This window comes from Protopterus annectens, chromosome 1.part1, assembly GCF_019279795.1.
Source record: "Protopterus annectens isolate FY-2018-M chromosome 1.part1, PAN1.0, whole genome shotgun sequence".
Taxonomy (NCBI): Eukaryota; Metazoa; Chordata; order Ceratodontiformes; family Protopteridae; genus Protopterus; species Protopterus annectens.
The window spans coordinates 1,758,596,482-1,758,614,446 of NC_056726.1; the positions used below are offsets into that span (position 1 = coordinate 1,758,596,482).

At 39.8% G+C, this 17,965-nt stretch overlaps 1 protein-coding gene across 1 annotated transcript in view; it reads right to left on the reverse strand.

Annotated features, from left to right (window-relative positions):
* Positions 1-17,965, reverse strand: part of LOC122812068 (ficolin-2-like) — a 228,680-nt gene that overhangs the window by 96,930 nt on the left and 113,785 nt on the right. The window contains exon 6 of the mRNA XM_044084335.1: positions 1-121. This exon is cut by the window's left edge and continues 9 nt beyond it. Within this exon, the coding sequence (XP_043940270.1) occupies positions 1-121 (121 nt within the window). The remainder of the gene's footprint in view (positions 122-17,965) is intronic.

Sequence of the window (17,965 nt, forward strand, 5' to 3'; positions counted from 1 at the left end):
TAAGTTGATGAATGTTATCATTTCCAAGCCAGAATTCAGACAGACGGTTCCCAAATCCTTTTTTATATGCTTCCCATTTACGGTAGAAATCCACAGAACCATCAATACGTTTCTGAAACACCTAACAGGAAGAACATTTCAATACAATGTCATTAAGCAAGTCTGGCTCTTTATATTTGATGGAAACATTCTTTAACAGTTAAGAAATACACAGAAGAAAGAACTTTCACTTTGTTAACTGTATTCCATTACAACATATGGCACATGCTGACGGCTACGTCACTGTGAATTCTATCTGTGAACAAGAAGGCCTTGATTGTGTTGCATAAACAAACCAGTTGCTTTTTAACATCACTATTCAACTCGTTTAAAGAGCCTAAAGGTGTCTATAAAAGGAAGAAAAGCATAATAATAAGAATTAGGAGTCCTTTCCAAACACCTGCAGCAACCGGAGAGACCACAAAGGTTCCTTACAAAAAAATTTAGGGTCTTCATGATCTATCATGCATACAGACTGAAATCATTGTCAACTTACTCTGTGCCACACAGACTGCTCTGAGGCAACCTGTGCCTTGCATATAGAGCAGTCTCTGACCCAGCATTTATGGAAGTGCTGCACATTCCCAAGCCAAATAGAACATGGCTCACTCACTTAAAGGACCTTAACCTAGTATGTTTTATCAACAGAACTTGTTGGAGAGACAGATTTGTCTCACACAGGTCGCCCCACCTTTGGAACAAGCTTCCTATTCATGTTAAACAAAGCCCCTCGTTGGCCCTATTTTAAGTGTAATTTGGACGATTGGATGGGTAACTGGAAATTCACCACAGGAGCAATAGGCGCTGACTTTAGTGTCTGCTTGAACCAGACACCCTTGGGAAGATGGGTTGGACTTGGCTAGGCTTGTAAGGGCCCTGGGGCCAGTAGCCTAGTAACCTCCTATGATCCTATAGTGAGGAGGGAAATCCAGGGGAATTAGGTATGAAAAGTACATTTTTACAATTACCAAGTGTTAGTTTCACAACTTGTGTAAAGACCCAAATTTTTATGTGGAACTCCAAAGCTTAAAACTGGATACTAAGCATCTGAGTTATTACCAAGCAGCAGGAATTGGAAAGAATATGTGAACTTGGTTTACACAAATCAGGTCTCCCAAGTATTAGTTTTGCACCTCAGGGAGAGAGAGAAAACAAACATAACCTATTTTAGCACTGCAAAATAGAGTGGGTACGATTTAACAAATAGCACAGGGGATAAGTGCAATCATGATGCACTTCAATGAACAGTTATAACAGCCTGAAGCTGAGGTCCCAGATGAGCAATGGATGTATTTTAGAGACAAAAATAACCTGACTAGTATTAAAAAATCAACGAAAAGAGAAATTAAATGCTCGAATAACAGTGGCTAAAATTGACAAGTGATTCTATTGTTAAAAGTGGGTAAGGCATCCAGGCCAGATTGCCTAATGGCAGAGATATATAAAGGTATTTTGGAGGTCATAGCAGCAATTCTGCATGCATTATTTTATGTGAGCAGGAATGTTGCAGTGACATACAGGGAATGACCAGTTAAAGCCATCGAGCTAAAGGCCAATCTTACTAATGCCTGTTGAAGCCAAAATACTGGCCAATATTCTGGAAATGAGACTGGGAGGCAATTTAGTATGCAATACACATTAGGACTTTATCCACCATAGGCAAGGAATATTGTGCTCTTGCAACTCATTAGAAAAGTGCAGGAAATTAGGATGTTTAGTAATATACATAGGACAGCTCTGTTTATTGACTTTAGCAAGGTCATTGACACTATTAATGTGGGTCTATATTACGTGATCGAACATGTATAAGTTTGAAAGTCACACCACACCATATGATCGAACTTTTAAAAGTTTGAACGTTTCAATGGAGATCTCCATGCAGTGCAGAATGGGAAGATTTCCCTTTCCTGCACAGTAGTGTGATCTCGTAGTTGACATATTTAAAAAGCTGGGGGGGGGGTGCAGGGGTTAAAATGTTCAGGTAGGTTTTTTCTGTGTTTCTTTTTTTTATTAGATTTTAGAACTTTTAAAAGTTCGATCATATGGTGTCAACCATATGACGTTTGAACTTTTAAAAGTCCGATCATCTAATATAGACACATTAATCCAGACTTTATGCAGTTGCTATTTAAAAGTGTTGTGATTTATGGGAACTTCAGATACTGGTGTCAGTTGCTATACCCAAAAACCACTGGATTAGGTTATTGCCAACATGTCCCAAGTGCTTTCGGCTGCTTAGAGGTTCTCACCAGGGATGTTCTTGTCACCTTTTCTGAGGTTTTATGTCTCTGTGCCATGCAACATGGAAGTCACTTGAGCATTCCTATCCAGGGTGGATAGGATACCATGACTATATGGCTTGCAGATGACTGTGTACTATGGGTGGCTAACTGGCAAATGCACCTCCAAGTAGTGATGTTCAATGAAGTCAGGTGTCTTTCTGGTCTTTCTGTCAATTGGAGCAAGACAGGTCTTTTCCCACTTATCATGCATATATGATTATTAAAGAAGATGCCAGTACTAAACCTTACCCAAATCTTATCTGACAGCCAAAAGAAAACAAGTCTGTGATCTAAATTAAACTCACACTCTTGGCCATGATATCCATTTTAAGTATATCTCTGCTCTCAAAATTCTTACTTATAGCATAATGAATTATTCGGCTACCAAGCCATCTTTTCACACTAAAACTGCAAAAGATATATATGAGCATTATCTGGCATAATAAACACCTTAAATTAGCAAGAAAACAAGATAATGTTCTTTTAAAAACATGGAGATATAGGTTTGCCAGATTTTCCTAGATATGGGGGGCAGCAGATATGGTTCACTTTGTATCAGTGAGATTAAAACCACAGCCAATATGGTTGCTACACAAAGTCAGCTTGATTTATTTACAATCTAGCATTGCTAAATAAGGAGGCATAGATGAATCTAGGATTCCTGCAGTACTGAAGACCAGGTCTTCCATTTTCTGGCATGTAGGATGATTTGCCATTGCCTTCATGATCAGCTATGGTCAACCATGATTCAAACTTATTTGATCTCATATTCCTTCACAGAACTAGTGGTATGTCAAATAATCAATTAAAGGAACTAAATGTTCATCAGTATATAAGTAAGTCATGTTGACATGATATATTCATATCCCAGTGTATCCTTCACCTCTGTAACAAACTTCTACTACATATCAAGCAGAATAGCACCCTTGACACTTTCAAAATTAACCTAGATAACTGTATAGGCAACTTTAAATTCTCCTTCTCAGTCTATCTTGCCTTGCCCTCTTTCAGGCTAGAGGGAAATTCTGAACATTTTTTTTTTTGCTATGCTTGAAAAGGTCTGCAGACAGGTTGCCTAGTACTTACCTATGAATCTATAGTGCATGTGAATATATGGGCAAACCCTAACATACGTGCTAATGGTAATCAATTTATTGGGTAAACTAGACAGATTGTGATATTTTCTTCTGGGTCATCTTGTATAATGAAGACAATATTTGTAGTTAGTCTAAGTCAGAATAGCATTAAAGCACATACTGTATATATTAATTATCTAAGTAAAGATTCATAGGTTCATAGGTTGGTACTAGGCTATCAGCCATAGGGCCTATACAAGTCTAGCCATAACAATTCCCTGGATATTTCTTCCCACAATATTTACTTCCCTGGACCCCTGTCTAGCATGGCGACTGACATAATCCCCGGGGTGACTTTCCTATTTCCCATCCAATCATCAAGGTTCCTTTTGAAGAGGGCCAAGGAGGCACTCTGATTGACATGTATGGACAATCTATTCCAGAGTATGGGGAGTCTCTGGATCAGAAACCTATCCCTCCAACATTTTTTGTTCATAGTGATGACAAGGTTTAGATCCCTGGAGTGTGTGGCTCTGAGGGATTGGGATTTCTTTAAGTGGAGCATGTCCAACAGCTCAGGGTTTGACATGGCCTTGTATGTTCATAGGTTCATAGGTTCATACTAGGCTATCTGCCCTGGGGCAATTATAAGCCTAGCCCGATTCTGTATGGCTTACGCCAACCCTTGATTTGAGTATACTGTGCCCTTTTTAAGGTTTAGTTTACTGTGCCTCTGTCTAATAGTGACATGGGAGTAATCCCTGGGACAAACCTACAATCCCCCATCCACTTATCGAGATTCTTCTTGAAGAGATTCAGTGAGGTGCTCTGCCTCACATGAACTGGAATTCTATTCCAGAGCGAAGGGAGCCTTTGGGTTATGAACCTGTCCCTCCAGCAAGTTCTATTTATTTCTGTGCTGAGGTTCAAGTCCCTCGAGCGTGTGGCTCTAAGGGATTTAGATTTACTGAGGTGGAGCATGTCCATTAATTCTGGATTTGACATAGCTTTGTATGTCAGGCATAGATTGCCTCAAAGTAGGCGATATGCAACTGAGTAGAGCTGGAGTTTTTTTAACTGAGCAGCATATGGCATCTGTTTGAGACCCTTGATCCTCTTGGTGAGATACTTTTGGGGTCTTTCTAATTGCTGCAAGTGTCGGGTAAGGTACATCCCAAAAGGAGCATTGTATTCTATGATGGGCCTGATGAGGGATGAATAAAGGGGCACGATTACCACTCTTGATCTAGATGTGAAACCCTTCATGATGAGGTGGGCTATGCAGAAGGTCTTTCTAACCACTTTGGCAATGTGGTTTTCAAAGGAGAGATTGCTTTCAACTTGGGTCACCAGGTCCCTAATAACTTTCTCTGTACTTAATGGGTTTCCGCCTATGTGGTAATTTGTGGGCACATTGTTTTTGCCAAAGGGTATGACTATACATTTTTTGGCATTTAGCTTTAAACCATGGCGTTGGCACCAGTTATCTGTCTCTGTGGGACCTTTTTGAAGGATGTTTGTGTCAGCTGCAGAGTTGATTATGGCGCCCAGTTTGCAGTCGTCTGCGTACTTGGTGAGCCATAGTCCTCTCACGTTTGCCTGTACCTCGGAAAAGTATATACCGAAAAAGAGTGGTCCCAGGACAGAACCCTGTGGGACGCCACTTGTGACCGGTTTCAAGTCTGACATGGCTCCAGCAACTCTCACTCTGTGGGTTCTGTCTTTGAGCCAGTTTGCGACCCATCTTGTGACATAGGGGTTTATATTTAAGCTGGATAGCTTATCTATGATGCCCGAGTGGGGTATTGTGTCAAATGCCTTTGCAAGGTCCAGATAGGCTGTGTGGACTACCTTCTCTTCATCTATGGCTTTGGTGACTGTTTCAAAGAAGTCAACCAGGTTCAAAAGGCAGGATCTGCTCTTGACAAAGCCGAACTGGGTAGGATCTAGTGTCTGTAGGTCGCCGATGTCTTTGTTTATGAGCTCCATGATGATCCTCTCCATAGCCTTGCAGACTAAGCTAGTCAGGCTTATGGGGCGATAGTTTCCAGGGTCCGTAGAGGCTCCACCTTTGTGGAGTGGGACCACTGTTGCTGTATGCCATTCTGTGGGCACATATCCTGTAGCGAGGCTGAGATTGTATAGCTGTTTTATTTGAGGGATTAGTTCCTCTTGTAGTTCATGTAGGACGCAACCTGGGATGCCATCTGGTCCCATGGAAGCAGTGTTTTTTCCTTTGGAGAGGGCAGCCTTCACCTGAGCATCTGAGATGTTTGGGAGGCAGCCCTCTGCCGGGATAGATACTTGCTCTTTGGGGGAGGGGAGAAGTTTGCACTGAACCTGTCTGCCAGGATATTGGCGATGTCTGTGGGTTCAGTGTATTTTTTGTCATTTAGAATCAACTCAGAACAAGTCTGGGAGTTGCATCCCAGGTTTCTAACATAACTGAAAAAGCCTTATGATTGTCTTTGGTGTCCTGTGCAATTTTTCTCTCGAAGCTGGCCTTGGAGGATTTTATGAGGGATCATAATTTTTTGCTAGTACTGATCAGAGATGCCTTCCCTATTAGGGATTTTGCTCTATCATGTAGTAGCTTCCTCCTTCTGTTGTACAGTTTATTTATGGCAGGGGTCCACCAGACTGGACGCCTGCCTTTGGATGATTGGGTCTTGGTTTTGTTTGGGATAGCATGATCCATGCATTCCTGGAGATGTCCGTAGAATGCATTTATATAGGATTCTGCAGTTTGGGCTGTAGTTTCCACTGGCCCTGGGGCCTTGAAGGATTCCACTTCGGTTTTGAGAAGTGAGAAGTTTGCTTTTGAGAAGTTTTTCACTGTGGTTTTCTGGGCTGGGGTGGGGTCGGATGTGGACATCCAGTGAAATTAATTTATGGTCTGATCTTACCAATGAGGGATATACTTCTGGTGTGGAGCATAGAGTCCCCATGTTGGTAATGATCAGGTCTAGTATGTTGTCCCTCTTGTGGGAGTGGTGACTAGTTGTTCCATAGCATTTGAGTTTATAATTTCCAGGAATCTTTGGGCTAAGGTGCTGGGGCTTGAGTAGTGCTCCCAGTCAATGTTTGGGTAGTTGAAGTCACCCAATATAATGGTGTTCGGAGAGATCTTCATGTTCTCCAATGTTTTCAGGAAGGCCGAATGGGATTCCTGACTTTGAGAGGGTGGTCTGTAGGATGCTATAAACTGAAAAGCAGTCTTGCCCACTGTTAGTTGCACATGGATGGTCTCCGATACTTTGTGCAATGCCACTAAGCTGGAGGTGTGGATATCCTTGATAAATATGGAAACTCCCTCTCCTTTTGTGGTTCGGTCTGGGTTTTGGGGCCGAAAAGCATGATACGAGGTATAGCCTGGTAGTGCTGGGGTGCTCTCTGGAGCCTTGAACCAGGTTTCTGTCACTGCACAGATATCGATGTTCTCCATACTGAGGAGAGCTTTGAGTGCGTGCATCTTGAGGTTAAGACTTCTGGCGTTTAGCAGCATTACCCTTAGTTTCTTGTTCCTTGTGCTGTCTATGGGGGTGGGTTTGACTTTTGAGCCTTGCCTAAAAAAGGCACTATGGGGGTGGCAAGAGCCTTTGCCAATATCCGAAAGCCCAGTGGTGACAGGTGCAAGCCGCCCCTAGCGAAGCAACGTGGCTTGTCGAGCATGTCATCCCAGGCTGACAGACACTGGATCCCCTTTGAATGACACCAAAATTTTAGCCAATTGTTAAAATCGATCATTTTGACTTTGTACTGTGGCATCATTCTAGGTGAGGGTACGATGCGATGCTGCTCAAGGTCAGGGTCATACCAGCCTGGGCAACATGATCAGAGAGCTCCTCTATGTCTCTTTTCATGTAGTCCAGGGAGGTACGTCTCAGGTCATTCACACCAGCATGTACAATGACTGAGTCATATTTGTATTTGCTTTGGAGTGACCTGAGTGCTTGCGTTATGTGTCGGATCCTAGCACCCGACAGGCAGCTCACCGTGACCTTCTCTTTATACAGCCTGGTGAGCAGGACATCAGTGTGTCTGACAATAGAGTCTCCTATAACAAGAGTATCAGGTGTGTTATTCAGCCTTAAGGGCTGTGGCTGCTTGGCACACTGACTTTGTGGGTTATGTGTTGTGTGTGTTTTGTTTTGAGGTAGCGTTTGCTTGGATGTCTGCTTTGGAGGTCTCTGTTGCTTAGGTAGATTTTTATTTAGAGCCTCCGAGTATGTTTTTATGTATTTATGTGTTTGGTTCGCTGATGTGGTGGGACTATGTGATACTGGAATTGTGTTGTGTGAGGTTACCTTCTCCTCCTGACTGGTTACACCAGTTTTGAGATGAGAGAGCTCAGCCTCCAGTTTGGTTAATAGTTGCATCTCTCACATATATTTGAACCTGTTTGGAGGAGGAGAGGGTTGTCCGTGTACATGAGACAGTTGTAACATTGCCTCAAAGTTCCCAGATTCACCAGCTGGACTGGAGAGGAAACCATTGACTGACCTAGGATGTTAAGCAGAGATCACCTCTGAGTAGATGATATGCCACAGAGTATAGCTGGAGTTTTTTTAGATGGTCAGCATATGGCATCTGCTTTAGGCCTGTGATTCTTTTAGTGGGGTATTTCTGCGGCCTTTCCAGCTGTTGCAGATGTCTTGTGAGGTACATACCAAATGGGGCGTTATACTCTATAATGGGTCTAATGAGGGATGAGTACAGTGGGACAATGACCTCCTTTTTCCTGGATGAAAAGCCCTTAGTGATGAAGTGTGCCACATAGAAGAATTTCCTGACTGTTGTGGCGATGTGGTTATCGAAGGTGAGACCACTGTCCACCTGTGTCCCTAAGTCTCTCATCACACTTTCTGTGTTTAGTGTATTGTCAGCTATATGGTAATTCATGGGTACATGTTTTTTTCCCAAAGGGGATAACTATACATTTCTAGGCATTAAGCTTGAGCCCATGGCTCTGGCACCAAGCATCTGTTTCTGTAAGGCCCTTATGTAGAATATCCACATAATTTGGGGATTCAATAATGGCTCCCAGTTTGCAGTCATCTGTGAACTTTGTTAGTCAGAGTCCCTTATTGTTGGCCTGTACTTCAGAGAAGTAGATGCCAAACAAGAGCGGTCCCAGGACTGAACCCTGAGGTACTCCATTTGTCACTTGTCTGGAGCTGGATTTGGAGTTGGCTACTTTTACAGTCTGGGTTCTGTCAGTAAACCAGGTGGCAACCCATCGAGTGATGCAGGGATTTATGACCAGCTTAGTAAGTTTATCTATGATTCCAGAGTGGGGGATGGTGTCGAAGGCCTTGGTGAGGTCCAGATAGGCTGGGTGTACCGCCTTACCCTTGTCCACAGCTCTGGAGACTGATTCAAAGAAGCCAATCAAGATAAGGAGACAAGATCGGCCCTTCACGAACCCAAACTGGGTGGGGTCTAGTGTTTGAAGGTTGCCAATGTCTTTGTTTATAAGTTCCATGATAATGCATTCCATGACCTTGCAGATCAGGCTCGTCAGACTGATGGGACAGTAGTTCCCAGGATCCAAGGTGAATCCCCCCTTGTGGAGTGGGATAACTGTAGCTGTGCGTCACTTGAGTAGCAAACCCCACCTTTTGTCAATTTTATATACATTTCTTGATTAATATAGCAACTCAGCTTTTCAGAGTAACTGCCTCCACTGGGAGGAGCTTTTATAGGTCCAAATATAACCTGGTGAATAGTTAAATACAGTTGTATTGAAGAAATATGGGAATACAGTCGATCCCTCATACTATACCCATTTTATGAAGCTTCATTTTTGGTACCACATTTCATTGCAGGGTAGCTGTTGGAGATGTGGGACAGATGCGATGCAGATGTTTACTTACACTTAATTTGGTCACCCCTGCAGTATCCTGTCTCTGAACCAAGGCTTACTCAGCAGCATCCTATTCTATTAGGAAAGAGATCCCTCTTCTACAGAAAAATGAATTCTGAGGTCTAGGTGTATTATGCCACATTTCAAAACTGACCCAGGATGAATGGGCATAGCTCTTGCATATGGTTACCATTTTGTTGGCATGTATATTTAGTCATTGGATTTTTTTTTCTAAAGATATAACACTGGAATTTAGTTGTCATAGTAATTAATTATGTAATGCCTTGAGGACAGCATCATTATATTGTTGACTAAATAAATATTGGTGTATCTTTCTAAATGAATGGTCTATAGATGAATAACTTTCTAGGATATTATTTTATTGTTATTTTATTTTATAATAGAATATTTTTTTTTGTTTTCTTGTCTTTCCATAAGATGGCATTTTATGCATGATGTGTATTATAATACAATTTTCTTATTCAAATTCTTGTTATATTAAAGTCTGATTTAAAAATAAATAATTTCCATTATGTCAGCTATAAGCAAAATTAAACCTTAACTAGTAAAAGCATACTGACTAACTCCTTCCCCCACTTTTCTCTTGATTAGATCAAAACTAACACTAACATAAAATCATAAAGAAAGAAAATGCACACCCTCCATAACATCACAAATAACAAAAAATACTAAAAAAAATCTACAAAATAGTAAAAATCCCTCACTGAATTATGACAAACACTTTCACAATAAGATCTATCATTAATAGTGCTAATATGCTAGAAAACAAGTTGGAAACAGCATATTAAAATCAATGGGAAAATAAATTTGAAAGTATAAAAAGGAAAACAAAGCTAAAATCCAAGCTAAAACCCTGTACTCTGGCACCTGACAATCTACCCCCACACTTCCTGCAGCTAGCAAACTCTATAGCATATCCCATCAGCATACTCATTAACAGATCTATTAAAGAATCCCTTGTCCCAGACATCTGGAAAAAAGCATTCATTCTTCCCTTACACAAAGGTGGCACCAACACAGACACCACAAACGTTCGACCTATAGCAATTCTCTCATCCCTCTCTAAAATACTGGAAAAATGCATCCATTCCCAACTCCTCAACCACCTGCTTGAAAAGCAAATTATATCACCCACTCAGCATGGTTTCAAACCAGGATACAGCATCACTACCGCCCTCCTATCCTTCCTTGATACAGTTAACCGGACACGGGATTCTGGTAAAATAATTGTTTCACTTTTCCTTGACCTCTCCAAAGCTTTTGATACCATTTCTCACACTATCCTCCTCTCTAAACTATCCATCTTCCACATTTTCCCCCTACCCTACAATGGTTCAACAGCTATCTCTCCAATAGGCAGCAATCCACCAAATGCAACAATCTTAATCTCCCTTCCTAAATACTTCCACAGGGGTACCCCAAGGCTCCATACTTCACCCTCTCTTATTTAGTATCTTTATTAACAACTTTGACACCACTCTTCCACAATGCTCAGTAATCCGGTATGCTGATGACTCTACAATAATTCCAGCTCTGACCTCCAGCAAATTACCCAGAATGCCCTCCCCTTTACTGAATCTTGGATGCTTAACAATCATCTTGCCCTAAATCCAAAAAAAACTAAACTAGTAATTTGTACCCCTAAGAAAACCACTCCATTTGATAAAAAAAATGATTCACTATACATGCCCAAGATAATACCACTATAGACGTTGTCCCACACACTAAATTATTAGGCATTATTATAGATGAAAACCTTAACTTTGACCTACATGTAAACAATAACATAAAAAACACACTAAAAGCTTGGTATGCTCTACAGGCACCAACACTTTCTTAGCCACTCTATTAGACAAACCCTTGCAAATACCTTTTTATTACCCTCTCTCCTTTACGGTGAACCTCTCCTCACTAATATCCAAAATTCTACAAAATCCAAACTTGATATGTGTTACAACAGAATAGCAAAATTTGACACCAAGGCCAAATTCTCATTCCACCACTGTAAGACACTGAAACAATTAGGATGGCTGTAACTCCCCTACTATCTCTCATTCACCCAACTAATGTAAGTGCACAAAATAATCTACAGACCCACAGACTGTCCTGCTCTCTCAACTCTACTTGCAAAATACCATCCCAGCAGGCATCTATGATCTGAAAATCATCTACTTCTAAAAGTAGAAAAGCGCACCTTACCTGCTGGCCAACTCCTCTACTCCTTCACTATCACCAAACTATGGAACTCACTTCCACCTTCTATAAGAAACACAGGCAGCACCACCACCTTCAAACAAATGCTGAAAAATCATCTCAACTCTTCCTGGCTATGTTCCTGCTCTGTAACCTAACCTCTTATATGATTACTAAACTCCTATGTCTTTTGCTACTAGTGACTGATGATACTTTCTCCATATTTATTTTTATCTTCACTTGTTGATACTGGTACAATAATAGTGATTAATGTATCTCTGCTTATACCACTCTGATTGAATTAATTGAATTCTGCTTTAATTTATATTTTCTGTATATATTACTGTAATCAAACAAATTAGATTCCTGCTTTTATGTGTATATTCTGTATATGTTACTGCATTTACTATCTGTAACACTGTTTCTACTTCTGCACCAATTAATATTTATATTTTGTCTGTATCTATGTTCTTGTTAGAGCTATTCTCCCTGGGCCTTCAATGAAAATGGTCTCTTTTAGGCCCAGTGGACTTTCCTGGTAAACAAATACAATAAATAAATAAAATAAATAACAGAGGGGTATATGTTACATATATAAAGTAGCTTGTACTATAGCTGTAGAAGAGACAATTAATGGCTAGTGGTAAAATGTGTTTCCTTATACCAATAGTACAAAATAGGTTACATATCAAAAAACAACCCCACATATTCATAAGGCAATATAGATCTGCTTCAGTCTTGAGCATCATACCACCAAATTTTCATAAACAGGTAAATATCTACTTCAATCCTGCACATCAAAACAGATTAATATGGTACTGTATGATGGTAGACTAATTTTATTGCTTATTATTTCACTTTGATAACTTAGAAGTTTCAGAAAAGTGGATCTCATTTACACCAATGGCTTGAGAAAAACAATATACAAACAATCTGAAAAATATAAAGCAGTATGAAGATCCTTTTGTGAACATATAACTGCATGAAACACACAATGAAAAAGGTAAGTACAAAATGTGCAAAATGCATTTAAAATAGAAATACTACAATGTACCAAAGATTGTCATACAATACAAAGCATCAACAAATGTAGCAACGCATACACAATTTTCTGGCATGATGCTTCCAAATCATGCTAATAATGCATATCTGATAGCATCTAGTATAACAATAATGGGAAACAGAAAAAAAAGACTGAAGTGAAAGGGCTAGAAGTGAAAGTTTAGTACAAAAGACTGAGGCTCTGAGCTACTCAAAAACTTCATGCTGTAGTACATGTTTTGATTCCCTGAGCCTCTACCTGCAAATGCCTTACTAGACACTGTTCCCATGTTGCCATTAAAAACAGGCTCACAGATGAGGAAATTATGTCATTAACAACTGAATAAATATGCATTACAAAGTATGTTACATTAAAGCAAGCAGTTGTAATACCAATAATATGGTGCGGATACACTGATGAATACAAACAGTATGAACAGAACACAGAAGAGAAACAGAATCTCAGGAAAGGAGTCAGAGATTAGATAGATAGATAGATAAGACAGATAATATAGATGAGATAGATAATATAGATAAGATAGATAAGATAAGATAGATAGATAGTTAAGATAAGATAAGATAGATAGATAAGATAGATAAGATAGATAAGACAAGATAGATAAGATAAGATAGATAAGATAGATAAAATAAGATAGATAAGATAAGATAGATAAGATAGATAAGATAAGAAAGATAGATAAGATAGGCAGATAGATAGATAGATAGATAGATAGATAGATAGATAGATAGATAGATAGATACATAGATATGTTATCCATTGCTTTTGTCAAACGATGTTAATAGGATCATAGGAGTTCATAGGTTCATACATTGGTACTAGGCTATCGACCCTACGGCCTATACAAGCCTAGCCATAACTATTCCCTGGCTATTTCTTCCCACACTATTTACTTCCCTGGACCCCTGTCTAGCAGTTTACTAGGCTACTGGCCCCTGAGGCCCTTATATGCCTAGCCAAGAGTTTAGCCCATGTTTAGACAAGTCAGCACCCAGAGCCCCTGTCCAGGAGGGACACGTGGAATCCCAGAAGTGTATTTTCTGCTTCCCATCCAGTTTTCCAGGTTGTGCTTAAAAAGGAATAATGAGGTACTCTGACTATTCCACAGATGGGGGAGTCTCTGGGACACAAATCTGTCCCACCAACAAGTCTTTTTGATATCACAGACCAGGTTGAGGTCACGCATAAAGGTTGCTCAAGTGGAGCTTGACTTGCGGATATGCAACAGTCCCATCAAGGCAGGGTCTGAGATTGCGTTGTATGTCAGACAGAGGTCACCTCTGAGGAGTCTGTATGAAACTGAGTAGAGGGACAGGGCTTTTAGCCTGTGTAGGGTAGGTGTTTGAGGCCCTGGATTCTCCTGGTGAGGAACCTCTGTGGTCTCTCCAGCTGTTGCATATGCTTTGCGAGATACATGCCAAAGGGGGTGTTGTACTCAATAATTGGCCTTATAAGTGAAGAATACAGGGATGTTATGACCTCTTTGTCCCTGGATGAGATACCCTTACTTATGAGGTGGGCCATGTAGAAAGCTTTCCATACAGCAGAAGCAACATGGTGGTCAAAAGTCAGGTTGCTATCAACCTGGGTGCCCAAATCCCTCACTAATGATTGTGTACTTAGGACATTGTTATTAATGTGATAATATGTGGGAACATCAATCTCCCCAAAGGGGATGATGATGCATTTTTTGGCATTCAGCTTGAGGCCATGTTTCTGGCACCAGTCATTTGTTTGGGTGACACCCTCTTGGAGGACGTCCACATCACCTGGGGAATTAATGACTGCACCCAGCTTGCAGTCATCTGCAAACTTGGCCAGCCATAGCCCACTGGATTTAGCCTGCATCTCATAGAATATATCCCGAATAACAGAGGCCCCAAGACCAATCCCTGGGGTACACCACTCATTATGGGTCTACTGCTTGATGTGGTTTCCCCTATTTTGATTAGGTGGGTTCTATCAGTAAGCCAGTTTGCTACCCATCTGGTAACATATGGATTGATGCCTAATTGAGAGAGTTTATCTACTATGCCTGAGTGGGGAATAGTGTCAAAGACTTTGGCCAGGTCAAGGTAGGCGGTGTGCACCATCTTCCCCTCGTCCATGGCTTTGGTGACTATCTCAAAGAAGTCAACCAGATTTAACAGACATGACCTGCCCTTGACAAAGCCAAACTGTGTGGGGTCGAGTGTTTGGGGGTTGCCAATGTTCCTGTTAAAGAAGTCCATGATAATACATTTCATGGCCTTGCAGATCAGGCTAGTTAGGCTGATGGGACTGTAATTTCCTGGATCGGTGTATGCTACAACTTTGTGTAAAGGGGATGACAGTGGCTGCCCTCCACTCAGCTGGGACAATGCTGGTACTCAGATTTTGGTTCAATAGGGTGCCTAATGGTGCTGCAAGTTCATGCCTGAGTTCATGTAGGATGCAGCCTGGGATGTTATCGGGTCCCCACGGAGGCTGTATTTTTTGCCTTTGAGAGGGCAGTGATGACTTGTTCCCTAGAGATAAGGGGTGGTGGACAGGTACTGGGAATGTGCTGATTTACTGATGGGGGGACAGAGGGTAGAAGTTTTCAATGAATCTGTCAGCCAGTAGATTGGCTATATATACAGCATTTGTATAGGTGGTGTCTTTGACCACCAGTTCTGAACAGATCTGGGTGCTTCCTTTGAGATTGCAGACATATGTGTAGAAGGCCTTATGATTGTCTCTAGTAGATGTGGCCAATTTGCACTCAAAGTTGGCTTTAGAGGACTTCACTAGTGCTCTTATTTGCTTGTTCAGGTTAAGGAGAGATTTCTTCCAATTGGGCACCTGCTTCTTCTTGGTCCTGGACAGCAATTGTTTTCCTTTTGTTATATAGTTTATTTATTCCAGATATCCACCAGACAGGTTTACTCTTCCTTGTGGAGGTTGATTTTGTTAATATCCATTTAATCAACAGAATTTGGTCAACAAAACAGATGGTCAACAGGTGTGTGAGATCAGATGATTCTTGGGTTTGGGAAATATACCCTTTCCCCAAGAACTGTGCAGTAGTATATATAATCATCAGACGTGTGGCGGTCCAGGGGCCTTGCTCCCTGCAAAAATATGAGGTTTTTTTGTGTGTTTCTTGTTCTGTATGCACCAAGAGTGTTGCTCACCAGATGCATAGTAGCATGTTAACATGTGTAGTATTGCCAGTTTTTGTGTCAACATGGGTCATTCAGTATATTTGAATAGATCCACCTATATGTGTGTGTATATATATATATATATATATATATATATATATATATATATATATATATCAAATATGGTTTACTATAAAAATTTCGAACCGCACTCCGTCGACTGTACTATCGTCGAACACGGAAGTTCGAAAACGGGAATGTCGAAGTCAAAAAAACAATCTAGGAATGGGTTTTAACATGGGTCGAGGTAGGTGTTCAGTATTATTCCGAACTACAAACATCTCCCCTACCTCGACCCATGTTAAAACCCATTCCTAGATTGTTTTTTTGACTTCGACATTCCCATTTTCGAACTTCCGTGTTCGACGATAGTACAGTCGACGGAGTGCGGTTCGAAATTTTGATAGTAAACCATATAATATATATATATATATATATATATATATATATATATATATATATGTATATACATATACACACAGATATAGAGACAGCGAAAATGATAGTCAATTTGAAAATACAGCAATTTGAAAAATCTGGTCAGCGTATAACTATGATTTTGACCTATAACACTCATTCACTAACCATAAATAATATCATTAAGAAGACCTGGTGTGCTTTAAGAGCGCATGAGGGTTTTAATGAAACATTAAACATATGGGTTAAATGACATTAGGAGATATGCCAACATCTGTAAATAAAAGAAATATGTATGCAGGGTATAGTTTAAATGGTAAAGCTAATGACAGAGTACACAAATGTCTAGACATTAATAAAAATCAATACAAATATAGCAATAGGATATGGTCACAATGTCACTTTAGAGGCAAAGTTCTTTGCTTTTTAGTCATCATGCTAACAAAATGTATAGATCCAGAGAGCATTTATGTGCAGTCCTACTCAAGTTGTTTGTGTGACAGAATGTAATACATGCTATGCATTTTCATTTGACATAGGGTAAGAAAATCGGTAAAGAAGAGTATCTGAGCCTTCACACACTGTTAAAAAATATATGAATAATGCTTTGATTAACTCATTACACCATAGTATTGCCTCCAGGTGTTTCTGCAGTTACATCCTACTGACACCTCTAGGCATCAAATGTTGCTTGTTCATATTTGCATAATAATTCAAAAACCATGCTACATACAGAGCATTAAAGTATGGCCTCTCTCTAGTGAAAGTAAAGAGATATTAATTGTCATTCATATAATATTTATTTATATTGTCATATATTTCATGTTTCTCTTAATACTGACAATCCAGTGGCACAGATAAAACTATAGCTGAATGAATAAAATGTTGCTGACAGTATGTGTACAACCTGAGTGGTTGCTGAGATATTATAAGCTGTTTACAAAATATTATATATTTAATAGTTACTGTATTTACTGTAACTTATAAAATCCAATGTATGACATAAAACAAGGAAAGCCAAGCACTCCAAACAAAATAACTCAAAATAACTCAAGCCAATTGACCAACGTGTAGAAAGGAACCAGACAACAACCTTAGCGCTTTCATTCTTTTTACTGTAGAATAGAACTTCCTCAGAAAAGCAAATAGTCAAGAAACAACACTGCAAACCTAAATAGTAAAATAATCAGTCACATGATAAAATTAACAAATCAGATCACCAAAAGACGAGAGTGTTATCAATGACATAACTAAACAAAACATAATTGTTGATAAACATGCTGATAAAACAAATGCAATAAAAATAATGATAATAAAAAACAAAGAAAAATGAATAAAACATAAAGTATCAGAATCTTTCCGTCTGTAAAAAACATTTAATATTAATGGTCTCGTTGAGACCTGGTAACAGATCAGCTGCTAAATAAATTTGCCATGAACTTTCACAACATTCTAATAAAGTCTTAACGTCATCACTGAAAATGTCTGAAGCAACTGTGTCAAGCATAAAAAATAAAAACTTTTTTTTAAATTCTGGCACATAAATAGAGTGCCTAGTCAGGGCATTAGAAAGATCTTTCTTTTTAACAGCCAAAATGTGCTTGTAAACCCTCTGATTTAAGGGTCTACTGGTCTTTCCAATATAAAAACAGTCACAAGAATTGCAAAGTGCAGTGTACCACATTCTTAGTATTGCAGCTGTATCTGTCCTTGTCCCACACTACTTTATTGCAGTGTCTAAATTCTACAGAGTTGGAATTACTAATAAATCTACACTGCTTACAGTGCCCGCAAGAAGAAGTTCTAAATACAGTAAAAGTGTCTCA